This window comes from Neovison vison, chromosome 1, assembly GCF_020171115.1.
Source record: "Neovison vison isolate M4711 chromosome 1, ASM_NN_V1, whole genome shotgun sequence".
Classification (NCBI taxonomy): Eukaryota; Metazoa; Chordata; class Mammalia; order Carnivora; family Mustelidae; genus Neogale; species Neogale vison.
This window is the reverse complement of record NC_058091.1, coordinates 214,455,050-214,471,831: the sequence shown is the minus strand read 5'-3', so window position 1 is coordinate 214,471,831 and position 16,782 is coordinate 214,455,050. Positions and strand designations below refer to the sequence as shown.

Genomic DNA, 16,782 nt, shown 5'->3' with positions numbered 1-16,782 from the left:
AGGTAACATGACTAATGAACTAGGTTTGCCCCCAGATTTTTGGGAATTCAAAGCCCAGGGATGAGCTTTACCTCACAGACGCCTCTGAAACTGAAAGTCTCTTCAGCCAGTCCCAAAGAAATCTCTTCATCTGGTATTAAAGCACGGGTACAACTCACTTTGGGAAAACCAGTCTATGAAGATCTGAGCTGACTTATTTTAATTTCAAAGAAGGCTTCACTGTGAGTTTCTGCTTACAAAGTGAACATGGCCAGGAAGTGAGTGGGAGCCCTGTTCAGCCCATTCATCATAAATGATCTGTCAGAGCAGGGTGTAGTGTGTAGAATGTGGGCACTGTGGAGGTGACAAACTGGACCGAAGTCTGTTTATTGGCTTCTATTTTTTTTTAAGATTTTAATTTATTTATTTGAGATAGAATGAGAGAGAGAAAGAGAGAGCGAGCGCACAAACACAGGGAGCAGCAGGCAGAGGAAGAAGCAGACTCCCTGTTAAGCAGGGTGCTGGATGCCGGGCTCCATCCCAGGACTCTGGGATGAAGACCTGAGCTGAAGGCAGATGCTTAACCGATTGAGCCACTTAGGCGCTCTTGTTTACTGGCTCCTGTGAGCAAGTTCATCCTGAACTCTCCAAGCCTCTTTCCCGCTCTATCAAAAGGAAATAATACTGATCTCATCAGCTTAGTGTGAAAAGACATTCATGTAAGTGCCAAGTGCCTGCTAAATGCTGAGCAGCATGTTACGCCTTGCGTTAGTCATTTGAGAATGGCATTGCCAGTCTCCTGGGAGGAGAGTAAGAGGGTGTAAACCAGGATCTCACACACATGTATAAGTATTTACAGAGCCTCAATACCATTTAAGTCTATAACTTGTGTAAGGTAATAGTGTGTGTTTGTGTGTGTGTGTGTGTGTGTGTGTGTGTGTATGGTGGGGTGGGGGTCATAGGATGGGCTGGGCTAGCTAAGGGGCTGTCACAGACTGACGAGAGGAAAAGGAATGTCTGATGTGGTAGAAGGTTGGCGTTATTGCTGACTCAGGAGGATATGTGTGGCAGGGGACAGCTCGACAAATAGTGCTAAGGGACAGATGCAATCCGTAGGTTACGTTGGCGGTTATGCAGGGGTGGTCCTGGGAGAGAGCAGTGAGCGGTACAAATCGCGGTTGACTACCACCAGCAGTGCTTACTACATGCGAGGCACTGCTCTTCTTCTATTAACTGACAACTCTCTGAAGCAGTAATACTATTAGCCCATGTCACCAGTTAGGAAACTGAGACACACACAGGTTAAGTGACATCACCACATTACGGGACAGGTAAATGGCAGAGTTTGGGGTCAATCTCAGGTAGCTGGCTCTAGACTTATTGCTTTTAACTATTGTTCTCTAGGCCTCTCAGGTACAAGGACCTTGCTCTTACAGAGTTTTCTTTTAAAGTGGGTGTCAGTCAAACAAATAAATATGATATCTGCCACGTAGTAATAAATGCGGTAAAGAGAAATGGAAGTGGGTAAGGGGTTTTAAAGGATTTAAAGGGGTTTGGGATTCTAGCTAGTGTATTTGCTTGGACTACTGTGACAAAACAGTTGTAGAATGAGTGGCTTAGCACAAATTCATTTTCTCAAATTCCTGGAGGCTAGAAGTTCAAGATCAAGGTGTCAGCATGTTTAGTTTCCCCTAAGCCTCTCTCTTTAACTTGTAGATGGCCATCCTCCTGCTGTGTTCTCACATTGTCTCCCCTCTGTGTGTGCACAGCCCTACTGTCTATCTGTGCTAATCTGCTCTTGTAAGGACACAAATCATTCTGAGTCAGGGACTGTCCTGATGGCCTCATTTTAACTTAATCTCCTCTTTCTCCAAATGTAGTCAATTCTGATTTACTAAGGCTTAGGATATCAGCAGAAGAATTTGGAGGGGGCTCAGCTCTGTCATAAGACTCCACCCTCTAGACCCCAAAATTCATGCTCTTCTCACATAGGAAATGCATTTGTCTACATCTCAGCAGCCCTCAAATCTTAATCACTCTAGCGTCAACTCTAAATCCCGGATCTCACCTAAATACCATCTAAATCCAGTGTGGGGGAGACTAGAGGTAAGATTGATTCCAAGGCAAAAAATCCCTTCCAACCATAAACCTGTGAGACCAGGCAAGTTACCTGCTCCCAAAATACAGTGTGGGGACAGGCATAGGCCCTCCCATTCTAAAAGGGAGAAACTAGAAAGAAGAAAGCGCCCATGGATCCCGCCCGCAGATCCCTAGCAAGTCAAAACCAAGCCGGGCAAGTTACATTAGACTTTAAAGCTTAAGAATCATCTGCTTGACTCATTCAGGCCATCAAGGTGGTGGCCTTGCCTTCCAGGGCCCCTGGGGCAGCAACATGGTCCCCTGAAACCAAGGAGGAGACAGAGATTGGGCCTAGGGTAGGAGGGCAGCCCTGTCCATCTCTGAATCATCTTCGGGCTCATTTTTCCCATATCTTGTTCACAGCCAGGTGATTCTGTTGTCCCATCTGTAAAATCCCAGCCATCTGACAGCCTGTCTTCAGCTCTGCCTTCTTTCTTGTCGTGGTCCAAGCAGGCCTTGTTCTGTGCTGGTGTCGCCCCACCTGTACGTGTTCCTGATTGATGAGATCAATGAGGACCTCTCTCATGCAATGAATATCCAGCCACACCCTTGGTGTTTCCCTCCAGAACATGCTTTCTCACTTTTTGCAAGGTTGACAACCTGGGAACTTCCCAGATCTTCAGGTTCTGCCTTCCTGCTTAACGATTCCTTCTTCAATTCCTCAGTTTCCTCTTGTGTTTTACTAGAAGCAGCAAGGCTCATCCAAGCGGTGCCCTTGATTTGTTGTTGTTTCATTATATTCATATGAATGATGAATCTTGCTTTACTTTCCAAGCTTTGAAGCCAGATTGTTGATGTGGTTGGAGGTACATGGAAAGAGACATGACTTAATGTTTTTCCTTCAGAAGCAATTGTATTAGTTAGTTGTGTCAATCAGTAGGCATGTTTAAAAAAAAAAAAAGCTTTGAGTGTTTTCTTTCAGTCTTCTCCTACTTCCATCCTCCATCACAAACCACCATTTTCCCCTCTACTCCCATTACACTAGCTTGTTTGCTACCACAAGACTCTTTTGGCTCAAGTGGTCTGGTGTAATCAGCAAACCAGCTCTTGTTTTTATATATGCAAATGAGACAGGAACTTGAGAATATACTTTATTTCATTATTTTCTCTCTATGAAATAATATATACTTCAGAGAAAAAATGATACATAAAAAGAGGAAAAGTCTGCCAGTTAGTGATTACACAAGGAAAACCGCTCTTAATATTTTGCAATGTATTTTCCAGTCTGTGTGCACTTATTTAAATATATGTAATTTTAGATACAGAATTGTGAATTTTATAATACTGCATCCTGTCCTTTTCTCCTTCAATCACCACCAGTATTTTTTCATTTTCTTTTTTTTCTTTCTTTTTTTACTTTATTTTTTAATTTTCTTAAGCAGGCTACACACCCAGTGTGGAGCCCTGTTTTTCCATTTTGTTACACATTTTTTGAAAGTATCTTGAGTGGCTATATAACATTGTAAACAATGGTCAGAATATGATTTTGTTAGACACATAGGTTATTTGCAGGTTTTGTGTTAAACAGAAATCTTGGACCATCACTGTATTTATTAAATTGTATTCACAAAGTAAAACATCTGTGTTATATTTTAAGTTTCTTCATGTATTCTTTCAAGAAACATAGTGTAGTGGTTAATGTACAAACTTCAGAGTGATCTTTGAATTCATACTTCGTTTTTCCCACTTACATACAATCTTGGATACTATATTTCATCTTCCTTGCTATCTGACTCCTCATGATGGTGGTTGTTGTTGTTTTTCTTTTCTCCCTCTCTCTCTCTCTCTCTCTCTCTCTTTTTTTTTTTTTTGTGGCTCCACATATTTTTAAAGATGATAACTCAGTGTGTTACAAGAACAGTAAATGAAACTTTATGACCCACGGTGCTCAGAACTCAACAGGTGTGTGATAATTATTTAGTATCGTATCATCAGATTGCTTCTGAGAAAGCAATATAACTATAACTGTTTGAACAGGGGGGAAGATTTTGTATCTCAGAACATGCAAGCATGTATATTGGACACCAGTAGATGGTAAAACACAGTGGAAAGTTCTGAGAAGGTGTGTCTTGTGCCCCCCCATTCTCACTCTCATCTCTGGATCTCAGAGGCTCCAAGGTTCCCAAAACTTGTTCTCAAGTATATGTGTGTATTTTTTTTAAGATCTTACTTAAATTTAGTTAACAGAGAGAGTGAGCAAGGGGAGAGAGAGAGCAAGCACGCACATGCACAAGCTGGGGGAAGGGGCAGAGGGAGAAAGAGAAGCAGGCTCCTTGCGTGGGGCTCGATTCCAGAACTCTGGGATCATGATCTGAACCAAAGACAAATGCTTAACCAACTAATGCCCCTCAGGTATACATATATCTTTAATCCCCACGTTAAAAACAAGTGTATGTTTTGGATTAGATTTTTTTTTTTAACTTTATAGGTTCTTTGCTTTATGGAGTGTTTATCTGCCTAGAAATTTCAGAACATGTAAATGTCTTTTTTGTGTTTGTGTGTTTGTATGTGCCAAGCCAGCCATGTGTGCAAGCATGTTGTATGATCTGGGTAGGTGGTTCACTGGGCCAAGCCTAACCCAAGCACAGTAAAGTCTAGTTGGTGCGTGGAGTTAAGAATGGTCAATAGAGCATTTCCACTTCTAGGTGTATAACCAAGAGGAATAAGCAGCTCTATTCCATGAGATAATTTACCATTTTTTAAAAAAATCTTCAAAAATTAATACATACCTGTTAGAAATGGTGCTCCAAAGTTTACAGGCTCTCTTATATCCATCATTGTCTCAGGCCAGTCTGCTTAATTTCTCTTTCTTTTTTATCCCACATCTAAGGAAAAACAGGGAAGGAGAGTACCATTCATACATTCAGTATCCTTCTTTAAGAAATGACTCACCCAAAAGATTCTCTCAAAAAAAAAAAAAAGTTTAAAGAGAAGGGAACCATATATGTAACTTCTGAGTGCCAGCTGTCTGCTAGAAGCTGTCCTGGTGCTGTTTAATTTACTCCACAAAACAACTTGGAACCCTTGGCTTCCTAACATCATTGATAACCTGAGACTCTGCTCTGTAAGCTGAGGGGCTTTGCCTGATCCACCACTTGAAACAGTGTCTGGAAAGTAGCAGAGTCTCAAAAATAGTAATTGTATTAAATCTCTCAAGATTCTATATCTGGTAAGGGAATAGACCATATTCAAACTTGAAGCCATCTAATAATTGTGGCTAATGTTCGCTGGGTTCTAACAGTGCAGGGCACAGTGCCAAACATTGTAACGTATACTAATTAACTCCTTCCAAATAGCCCCACCACCACCACCACTGAGGACAGGTACTTTTAAATATTCTCATTTAAAAATAAATAAATAAATAAAAAATAAATATCCTTGTTGTAAAGAAAGGTCACTGGTGTAGTGCTGAAACTAGAATTTGAGCCCAGAAAGGGTAACCCTAACGCCATGGTTTTAGTCAGTAAATTATACTGTGTCTATTAGTTGCCTGCTGTTTCATTGTATGAAATGTTGCTAATAACTGTTCTAGAAAAAAGGGGTTTTGTGGCCCAAAATTTGGGGAACTATTAGGTTAAAGGAAGTTAAACTTGGTTTCCTACTTTAGGAATTCTCTGAGCTTTCAGCGTACTATTTCCACTTAGGAATCTTCGTGACAGGATGTGGAACACAGCATTTTAAACCTACTTGGTACCCCTTGCCCCTTAGGACCCTGTTGGCATCTCCTGGAGCCAGCATTCTGTAGAACGCTGTTGGGGAAATACTTGCCAAACTCAACAGATTCTGCTGTATTCTCTCCCTTCTAAAGAGGAGAGTGAGAAATGCATCCACTGAAGTCGGCTCCATTCCTGTTAGAATGTGGAGTTTTCTATTGATTCTTCTCATGGTACCTATACATCTATATTTTAAAGAAAATAGAGTTTTTTTTTTTTTTTTTAACATTTCATGTCACTTTCTCATAGTGAACTAAGTAAGTATTGTATGAGAAGAGGATGGACCCACCTTGCTTTCGCAGTGTGTGATTCCCTGCATCCCTGTTGCCCCGAGCTATTAAGGCTGTTGGAATTGTGGTCACCATTTTGCATCAGCCTCCAGCAAAGAGGAAGTTTGGCCGTGAAACCTCAATCCAGGGACGTCTGGTGGCTCAGTTGGGCAAGCATCTGCCTTTGGCTCAGGTTGTGATCCCAGAGTCTTCGGACGAGCCCCACATCAGGCTCCCTGCTCGGTGGGAGACTGCTTCTCCCTCTCCCTCTACACTTCTCCCTGGCTGTGCTTGTACTTGCTCACTCTCTCTCTGACAAATAAATAAATAAAATCTTAAAAAAGCAAGAAAGAAAAGGAAAAGAAAGGAAAGGAAAGGAACAAAGAAAAGAAAAAATGTAGTCTTCCCGACATTTTACTTCCTATTGGCACAAAAAGGTGACCAGTTGTACTGTATGTGTAAAAAATATCTGGTCTTTGCTTTTACTCTTTAAAAAAAAAAAAAACCTACTAAATTGATTTTCAAAACATTTAGGGAAATAAATTGACTTATAGTACTTGAAAGTTCATGAAACAGAGCATTGCAGTGAAATAATGTTTGTACAGGGAAAAAGCACACACTTTCTGGTTTTTTGGCCAGCAGTTGTACTTTTGGGATATTTCTTCCATACAGTGCTGTATGATAGAGACCAAGATTTATAGTTGGCGATTTCCTGAATAACAGTTCAGATAGCAAATGCCTCGGTGAAACAACTTTCATATGTTCCGCAAGGCACAAAATAACACAGTAGAATGGATCATTTTTCTTCTGGTTTTTACAAGGGTTTTTTAATTTTGTTTTTTGAGTCTTTTGCAAGACAAAAATGACATTTATATCTCTTTTTTGCCTTCACCTAGAAAATAAAAATAAAAAAAATAAAAGATAAGGAGAGGCTGCTTGAATGAAAAAAAGGAAAGTTCTTTTAACTTCTCATTTCTCTGTGCCCAGTGAATGATCTGAACTTTCCCTACAGAGAGAAGGGGAAACAAACCCACAGATAGAAAACCAGTCCCTTTATCCTGAAAAGGAAGATGAAATTCTGTAACAACTCTTCAGATTCTCATAATAGCTTCAACTTTTGCTTTGGGCTGAGACATTCCCATGCTGGTGTTGTGGTTCAACAGGAGTAATCAGTAGAAGGTGTGGGAAGAAGCAGGACATGCAAGGGCAACAGGGAGAGGCACAGACCAATTCTGGTTTTCATTTCTGAGGGTTTTTAGGTCAGTTTTTTTGAAGACAGGCTCTTGATGTTATAAGGTCTTTGTAGCTTCATTTCGTTTGTACGTACTGTATGTCCTACCCATATGTAAATCATCCATGTATAGATCAATAGAAGTCTAGAAATAACTTTTCTACATTTGCAGTCAATTGATTTTTTTTTAAAGATTTTATTTATTTGACAGAGAGAGATCATAAGTAGGCAGAGAGACTGGCAGAGAGATGGGGGAAAGCAGACTCCCCACTGAGCAGAGAGTCCGATATGAGGCTCAATCCCAGGACCTTGAGATCATGACCTGAGCCGAAGGTAGAGGCTTAGCCCACTGAGCCACCAGGTGCCCTGATCTTTTTGTTAATAAGGATGCCAATTTAATCGGGGGAAGCATAGTCTTTTTTTTTAATTAATTAATTTTTTATTTTCAGCATAACAGTATTCATTATTTTTGCACCACACCCAGTGCTCCATGCAATCCGTGCCCTCTATAATACCCACCACCTGGTACCCCGACCTCCCACCCCCTGCCCCTTCAAAACCCTCAGATTGTTTTTCAGAGTCCATAGTCTCTCATGGTTCACATCCCCTTCCAATTTTAACAAATGGTGATGGGACAACTATAAATCCACACGCAAAAGAATAAATTTGGACCCTTAGCTCTCAGAATTTATAAGAAATAACTGAAAATGGATCAAAAGCCTACATGTGAAAGTTTAAACTATAAAGCTCTTAGAGGAAATGTTTGTGACCTTTGATTAGGCATCAGTTTCTTACATATGATGCCAAAAGTGCAGGCAATGGAAGAATAAATGGGACCTTCTCAAAATTAAAACCTTTTTGTTGGTCAAAGGACAACATCAAGAAAGGGAAAAGACAACACAGAGAGTAAAGAGAAATATTCAAATCATTTATCTGATAAGGGACTTCTATACCAAAAATATAAAGAACTTTAAAAAGACAAATAACCCGAGTAAATGGGCAGTAGATCCAAGTAGACAGTATGCTGACAAAGATATATGCGTGGTCAATAAGCAGATGAGAAGATCTTCAATATTAGCCATCCAGGAAATGAAAATAACCAGATTGAGGTACCACTTGGCATCTCCTGGGATGGCTATAATAAAAAAGACAGCTAAGTGTGGGCAAGAATGTGGAGAAATTAGAATCCTCTTACATTCCTTGTGGGAATATGAAATGTTGCTGCTGCTCTGGGAAACAATCTGGAAATTTGTAAAAAGACTAAGCATAGAGTTGCTTTACAACCCAGCAATTCCACTTCTAGGTGTATATCCAAGAGAAGTGAGAGCCTATGTCCTTCTGAAAACTTCCTTGTACACTAATGTTAGTACACAAGTTAAGCATTGTTCCTCATGGCCAAAATGTGGGGAAAACCCAGACGCCAATAAACTGATAAAATGTGATAACGGCCATACTGCAGAGTATTACTCAGCAATTAAAAGGAATACAATACTGATACATCATACACCAGAGATGAACCTTGAAAATAGTATGCTAAGTGAAAGGAGCTAGTCACAAAAGCCCAGATATTATAGGATTCTCTTTACGTGAACATACAGAATTAGCAAATCAATAAGAAGTTCATTAGTAAATTGGGAGTAATGAGATAGATGGGGAATGACTATTAATGGGTATAGAGTTTCTTTTGGGTGTGATAAAAATGTTCCAAAATTGATAATGATGATGATCTCACAACCCTATAAATGTTTAAAAAAGAAAAACAACCATATAAATGTTTTTAAAATGTGATAAAAATGTTCCAAAATTGGTAATGGTGATGATCTCACAACCCTATAAATGTTTAAAAAAAAACCTTATAAATGTTTAAAAATCATTGCTTTGTACATCTTAAATGGACGCGTGTATGGCGTATGGATTATTTCTCAATAAAACTGTTAAAACAAAATCATATTACATAATTACCCTGTCATACTGAATTCCATTATAATTTTAGACTCACAGACTAAAACTCAATTCGAGTTTTAAATGACCCATTCCAGTCCATCCAGCTACTGTTGACAGAGACAGACTTCCTGAACATCAGGCCAGTTATCTCTCCATTGGGATCATTAGAGGAAATTTGACCCTGGTAGACCATAGAAATCACGCTAAAGATTGGTATTGGGTTGGCTGGATAACACTGGCTTCTGCAACAGATAAGCCACTGAGTTGAGGTTGACAGTGGAAGTGTCATGTGAACACATTGCTCATGTGAAGTTCAGTAATGTAAGACAAGGATGGGGAGACATAGTTATTCAAGAAACCAGGCTAATGGGAAGGCTCCTACTTTCCCTTTCAAAGCTGCCATCAGCTTTATTTTATTTTTTTAAAGATGTTATTTTTCTTTTATTTCTTTATATATTTTTTAAATTTTTTAAAATTTATTTATTTTCAGCATAACAGTATCATTATTTTTTCACCACACCCAGTGCTCCATGCAATCTGTGCCCTCTATAATACCCACCACCTGGTACCTCGACCTCCCACCACCCCGCCACTTCAAACCCCTGATTATTTTTCAGAGTCCATAGTCTCTCTTGGTTCACCTCCCCTTCCAATTTACCCCAACCCCCTTCCCATGTCCTCCATGCTTTTTGTTATGCTCCACAAATAAGTGAAACCATATGATAATTGACTCTCTCTGCTTGACTTATCTCACTCAGCATAATCTCTTCCAGTCCCATCCATGTTGCTACAAAAGTTGGGTATTCGTCCTTTCTGATGGAGGCATAATACTCCATAGTGTATATGGACCACATCTTCCTTATCCATTCATCCGTTGAAGAGCATCTTGGTTCTTTCCACAGTTTGGCAACCGTGGCCATTGCTGCTATAAACATTGGGGTACAGATGGCCCTTCTTTTCACGACATCTGTATCTTTGGGGTAAATACCCAGGAGTGCAATGGCAGGGTCATAGGGAAGTTCTATTTTTAATTTCTTGAGGAATCTCCACACTGTTCTCCAAAGAGGCTGCACCAACTTGCATTCCCACCAACAATGTAAGAGGGTTCCTCTTTCTCCACATCCTCTCCAACACATGTTGTTTCCTGTCTTGCTAATTTTGGCCATTCTGACTGGTGTAATGTGATATCTCAGTGTGGTTTTAATTTGAATCTCCCTGATGGCTAGTGATGATGAACATTTTTTCATGTGTCTGATAGCCATTTGTATGTCTTTATTGGAGAAGTGTCTGTCCATATCTTCTGCCCATTTTTTGATATGATTGTCTGTTTTGTGTGTGTTGAGTTTGAGGAGTTCATTATAGATCCTGGATACCAACCTTTTGTCTGTACTGTCATTTGAAATATCTTCTCCCATTCCGTGGCTTGCCTCTTTGTTTTCTTGACTGTTTCCTTTGCTGTGCAGAAGCTTTTGATTTTGATGAAGTCCCAAAAGTTCATCTTCGCTTTTGTTTCCTTTGCTTTTGGAGACATATCTTGAAAGAAGTTGCTGTGGCTGATATCGAAGAGATTACTGCCTATGTTCTCCTCTAGGATTCTGATGGATTCCTGTCTCACATTGAGGTCTTTTATCCATTTTGAGTTTATCTTTGTGCACGGTGTAAGAGAATGATCGAGTTTCTTTCTTCTACATATAGCTGCCCAGTTTTCCCAGCACCATTTATTGAAGAGACTGTCTTTTTTCCACTGTATATTTTTTCCTATTTTGTCGAAGATTATTTGACCATAGAGTTGAGGGTCCATATCTGGGCTCTCTACTCTGTTCCACTGGTCTATGTGTCTGTTTTTATGCCAGTACCATGCTGTCTTGGTGATCACAGCTTTGTAGTAAAGCTTGAAATCAGGTAACGTGATGCCCCCAGTTTTATTTTTGTTTTTCAACATTTCCTTAGCGATTCGGGGTCTTTTCTGATTCCATACAAATTTTAAATAGGCTCCACACCCAGTGTGGGGATTGAACTCACAGCCCCAAGATCAGGAGTCATGTGCTCTACCGACTGAATCATCCAGGTGCCCCCCACCATGCCCTGAGCTTTAGTATCCTGCTAGCACACTGCAGAGGAGACAGTGGTAGTTCATTTATGGGAAACTTCCCTGAGGCACGCCTAGGGGCAATGCACATCACTTCCTCTCCTCTTCTGCGGTCACAACCCAGCCACTTGGCCCGACACAGATACCTCGGGACTGGGAAATGTTGACACTGGCCAGCAAACACTCCCAGCTCTCTCTCAGCTTCCGGGATGAACCATTTGGTACCTCTGCTCCAGGTTATTTCCTTATAGTCAGGAAAGGTGGATTGAAAGGATTCTCAACCCACATGACTGTGTCCTAGTTTAGAAGTTTGCATATTATAGTTTGTGCTTTGTTGTGAGCTTTTTTAATACTTTTGGAACAAGGTTAAGTTGCCAGTCTATCTGATTTTGGAGGCAGAGTTTACCACCTGTCCCAGAAGAATAGTCTTGCTATCAGTTAATTGTTGTTCATCATCCACTAACTAAGAGGAGTTTCCAAGTAGTATATTTTAAAGACTCTTTGAGATCTTGTCTAGGGGTTCTCTAGGAGGTAACTCCACCTGGAGAGGCTTAAAGTTTTTTATGCCCTCCTTAAAACATACCCTGCTTGAATCCCTGCATGAAACAGCACCGATAAGAGGTAGCCTGTGCCATTTACCATTTATTGTTTCAAGGCAGGTGACAAAGAGGGAATTCTAAGAGGATAAATGAAACCCCAGGATATTTTACTCGATTTTAACAGTCCCTATACTCTTCTCTGACCCTATACTGAAATAGTGGTAGCACATCTCTCCTACCATGGAATTTTTACTCCTACTCTGGAAGTAGACTAGGTGAGTCGTGAGAAGTTCAAAGTTAAAATTGGAGGAACAAAGTCTCTGGCAGCTTTTTGAGATCTTTGAGTTACCAGTTGTGTGGCACAGAGCTTTTCTGAGCCTCAGTTTATCACCTAAAAATGGTGATCTTAGTAACACTCTTCTTTATGAGGGGGCTTGAGGATTAAATGGTAATCCCCATGAACTATTAAATACAGGTTCTAGCACAAAATAGTTATCATTGGTGATAATAGCTTCATCATTTAACATTCAAGGAAAGGAAAGGAGATATCCCCATTGATGCTTAATGTTGCAAAACTGTTCCGTTGATCTCTCTTTGGCAGTGTCCTGAAGATTTTATGATGCAACTGTGATGCTTGTAAAAGGTTTTCTTATGCACTCAGAATCTGTCATTAAATAACAATGTACAGTAGGTTAAGCATCTGTGTTCAGCTCAAGTCATGATTTCAGGATCTTGGGATTGAGACCTGGATTGGGCTCGCTTCTCAGTGGGCAGTCTGCTTCTCTCTCTGCCTGCCTCTCCCCCTGCTTGTGCTCTCTCTCTCTGAATAAATAAATAAAATCTTAAAAAAAAAATTTATGAGGTACCCTACTATGTGTGAACACATTTTCCAGACACAAAAGGGGTTAATTATAAAGTGGAAGAAGAGATGGCCTTTGCCTTGAGTAGTTCATAGTGTCATAAACATTAGCAGTGGCTGTATTTTAAATAGGCTGTAGCTGACCCAACTTTTGGTATCAATAGTGTTTGAAGCCAGCGGCACATATATTCTAATACAGACAGAAATAAGTATGATTATCTTTTTTAAGTTATTTTTTATTAACATATAATGTATTATTAGCCCCAGGGGTACAGGTCTGTGAATTGCCAGGTTTACACATTTCACAGCACTCACCATAGCACATACCCTCCCCAATGTCCATAACCCATCCACTCTCTCCCTACTCCCCTCCCGCTGGCAACCCTCAGTTTGTTTTGTGAGATTAAGAGTCTCTTATGGTTTATGTCCCTCCTGATCCCATCTTGTTTGATTTTTTCCTTCCCTACCCCTCGACAACCCCCCCGCCCTGCCTCTCAAATTCCTCATATCAGAGAGATCATATGATAATTGTCTTTCTCTGATTGACTTATTTTGCTCAGCATAATACCCTCTAGTTCCATCCATGTCATTGCAAATGGCAAGATTTGATTATCTTTTTTTTTAACAAGCCCAAGTCCAAAGTACCATATTTCAGTTTTATTTTAGCTTCCTGCCCTTTGTTCCTTATTGTCAGTTTATCCCCATCCACTACCATTTGTCAGTTTACCTCTCATCCACCCCTCACACATATACTCCAGTCATGGGACTGTTATAAAGCAATTACATATTGCGTGAAAAACAGTTTCTTAAATTTTCAAGCTAATTATTCAAAAGCAGATTGTGTTTTAATATGTACTAGCATAATGCTGTGATTTGTAGTTTACGTAGATTAGGAAATAAGCCTCGCACAGGGGATTTTAACTTGCCCAGATTTTTTATTTAAAAAACATTATTATTGATTTCTTCATTTTTTAAGAATTTCTCAAGTCTATGTACTCTTACTTCAGTGATTTGAAGCAGGGCTCCTATAAACAAATATCCTTTACACACCTTATACGTGATCTATGAAAGCCAAGTTCTTCTTCTCGTTTTACCAGTTCCTTATCCTTCCAGTTTCACCGTCTTCCTAGGATCTCAAGTCTGGGGAAAATTTGATCATCCCATCCTTCTCATTCTCTATCCGTTGGACAGAGGAGAAAACAGGCCCCAAGAGGTCATGGTGCATACTTGGGATCACACGGGTAATATGGGCCTGAGTCCCCGTCCAGAGAACTCTCTTCACACAGACCCTCACCCTGGCTGGCATTATTTTCCTTTCCTCTGACCTCCTTTTCTAAGCTGTCACCAAGTCCTGTTACTGCTTCCTCAACGTGTCTCCTGGCTTCCCTCCTTCCCACTGCTTCCTATCTAATCCAGCCCCCCAGTTCCTCAAAATGGAAAAGGCCTGAAAGAGCGCTTTGTCTCGGGGCATCCATCAGACAAGATTAATTTTCTCTAATTACCGCTGTCAGCGTGTCACTCCTTTGCTGCGAGGCTGCCAGGAGCTCCCTGCTTCCTGTGGCAACAGAGAACAGCACTGCTCCTGGGTGAGGTCTTCCAGATCCCAGCTTTATATATATTCAGCTCCATTTCCATTCCCCTCCTGAGCCCCAGAAGCCCAAAGTCTGCTCTGCGTTTTCTCCATGAGTTAGCCCATGTTTCCTCTATGCCTTTAGCCTGGCTCACTCCCCAGTTTCTGGTACCTCTCTGCCTTTGCCGATACTCCCATTTTTCTAGACCAAATCCAGGTCCCATCATCTTTGCAGTGCTTTCCCTGATGGGTCCGGTGATCACCCAGTTACCTGCCTTCATTCCCAGCCTTACTCTTAAGCTCTGCCATGTAGCACTGGGCATAATAAGCTTTCTGATGTGGTCCTGTGGTCTTTCCTTGGAATCTCATTGCCTTTTCAATTACATCTAATGCTCTTGGAAAGCAGCTCTTAACGTTTCTATTGTTCTCATCTATCCCACATTTTACGATGCCTCTTAAGTGGCCAGTATTACTGTTTATATGGGACTCTCTGAGCTTTTAAAAGCTGTTGTCCAGTGCTGTAGCTCTGGAGATATTTTGCAGTGTTCACTGCTTGGATCAGGATTGGTGGTTAACACTGCAGAACAGTGTCCTCCCGTGCTGGATGCTGACAGGATGAGCTACAGATGTGTGACTGACCCTCAGGCAGGGACCGGCCTTAGAGAGGTGGCCCTCACACTCATAGTTCATGGTTTGTGGATCCGCAGCTGGGAGGTGAGAGCTCTTTCACTAAACACCAGCACACCTGCCTCTTGGATTTACAGGAGGTAATAGTTACTCGAGAATGGATAGGAACAGCATCATCTCCATAATTCTGGCAAATTCTCAGCACGCCAGTGTGAAATGTGAGCTGGCTCCGTCTCCCCTCCCACTTTGTGTCCTTGAGCCCACAATGACCTTGGTGCTCTCTTTTCTACAATATTGGCACAGTGTCCTAAGATTTAATCTGATCTTTTTCTGAGATTTTTTTTCATAACTCAGTAAATATTGCATTTCCCTCCCCAAAAGTAAGAATGTTGTAATATGTCCTTGGTATTAAAAAATGGAATGTGTATTATTTGAAGAAAACTTCCTGAATTTTTGACGCTCCTTTTCCATGCCTTCTTCCCTTTTCTGGTAGTCATTTCTGGACTGAGGCAACTGCAGATTTTACAGTACATTGGGCTCTGCTTTCCCCGAGGCATCTGCCTCATAAGTATCTCCTCCACTCTGGGTTCATAAACTTGGAATTATTTTTTTCGATAATGTCAGCAGACTAATTCCACCCATACAAAATGGTTTGGCCATTTTCCTCTTTGGCACAAAAGAGAATTGGCAGAGACCCAGACAAACATGGAGTTGACAAGCTCTGGCGTGGAAGTGAGTTCAAGGGCTCTGGGCTTTGAGTCTGCCTTCTTCGTCTCGTATTCTGAATCCTTGCCCACCCAGAAAGTCCTCTCTTCCCATCTCAGACAGCTAAAGATGTTTCAGATCCTGCTCCGTTTGCTAATATCTCCAACACGCGTAGCAGGATGCTGCGTTTCTTTACCTACACGAAGTCACCCAACTGGAATCACTTAAAGGTTTTTTTCTCATCCTTCTAGGTGGATGGAAGTCTGCTTAGTTGAAGAATTGCCACCAACCACTGAACTGGAAGAAGGGCTCCGGAACGGCGTTTACCTTGCCAAGTTAGCCAAGTTCTTTGCCCCAAAAATGGTATCAGAGAAAAAAATCTATGATGTGGAACAAACGCGTTATAAGGTAACTAAAACCTAATTGGTTTTGGCTTCCATCTAAAAGTAAAAGTTTGGTATTTCATTTCCTTTCTCTGCTTTTACTCTTAGTGTTTCTACAAAGATTTTGTGGAATGGCGGGGAGGGGGTGTCCTTGGTCTTAGAAGCCTGCTAATAATCATTCCCGAGGCAGCAGCAGTTTTAGAAGCAGAATGTTTCTATTTCTGGGCTGAGGCTGAGACACGTCTGATTTGTGGGGCTTTCCAGCCCCCTTCCATTATTCCTTCATGGAGGTCATTTTTATTAGCACCAGTAAATGTAAAAATGAGGGCATTTTACCCTCCTCCCCCTTTTTTTTTCCACCACCGACGCAGTTTATTACTCCTCTTGTTCTCATCAACGAGTAAAGTACCCAGCTGGGACTTGAACTTGTGGCCCCAAAGAGTTAGGGCCAATGTGATCAAATGAGTAGTAACATTGAATAGTCAGGTAGGAATTCTGTTCCACTGAATGTTTAAAACAACATAAGACTAATTTTTTTTGTATGAAACTTGTTTTAATTATTTCATGGCTAATCTGGGAGGACACATGGGGAGAAAACAAAACCAAAATAAACAACAGTCTTGACTTGACTTTAAAAATGATTATTTTAGAGACACTTGTCTAAGTATTTACAGATATATCTAGGATTTGATCCAAAATAATCAGAAGGAGGATGGAGAGAGATTTGAGACTGGT

At 40.8% G+C, this 16,782-nt stretch overlaps 1 protein-coding gene across 2 annotated transcripts in view; it reads left to right on the top strand.

Moving 5' to 3' along the window:
- IQGAP2 (IQ motif containing GTPase activating protein 2) overlaps nt 1-16,782 on the top strand; it is a 287,508-nt gene that overhangs the window by 125,140 nt on the left and 145,586 nt on the right. Inside the window, exons 1-2 of one of the 2 annotated variants that reach the window (XM_044266786.1) lie at nt 15,687-15,691; nt 15,916-16,072. In XM_044266786.1, coding sequence (XP_044122721.1) covers nt 15,920-16,072 — 153 coding nt within the window. In that variant the 5' untranslated portion in view covers nt 15,687-15,691; nt 15,916-15,919. Of the gene's footprint in view, nt 1-15,686; nt 15,692-15,915; nt 16,073-16,782 lie in introns of those variants that run through there. The other variant, XM_044266779.1, reaches the window with a different exon arrangement.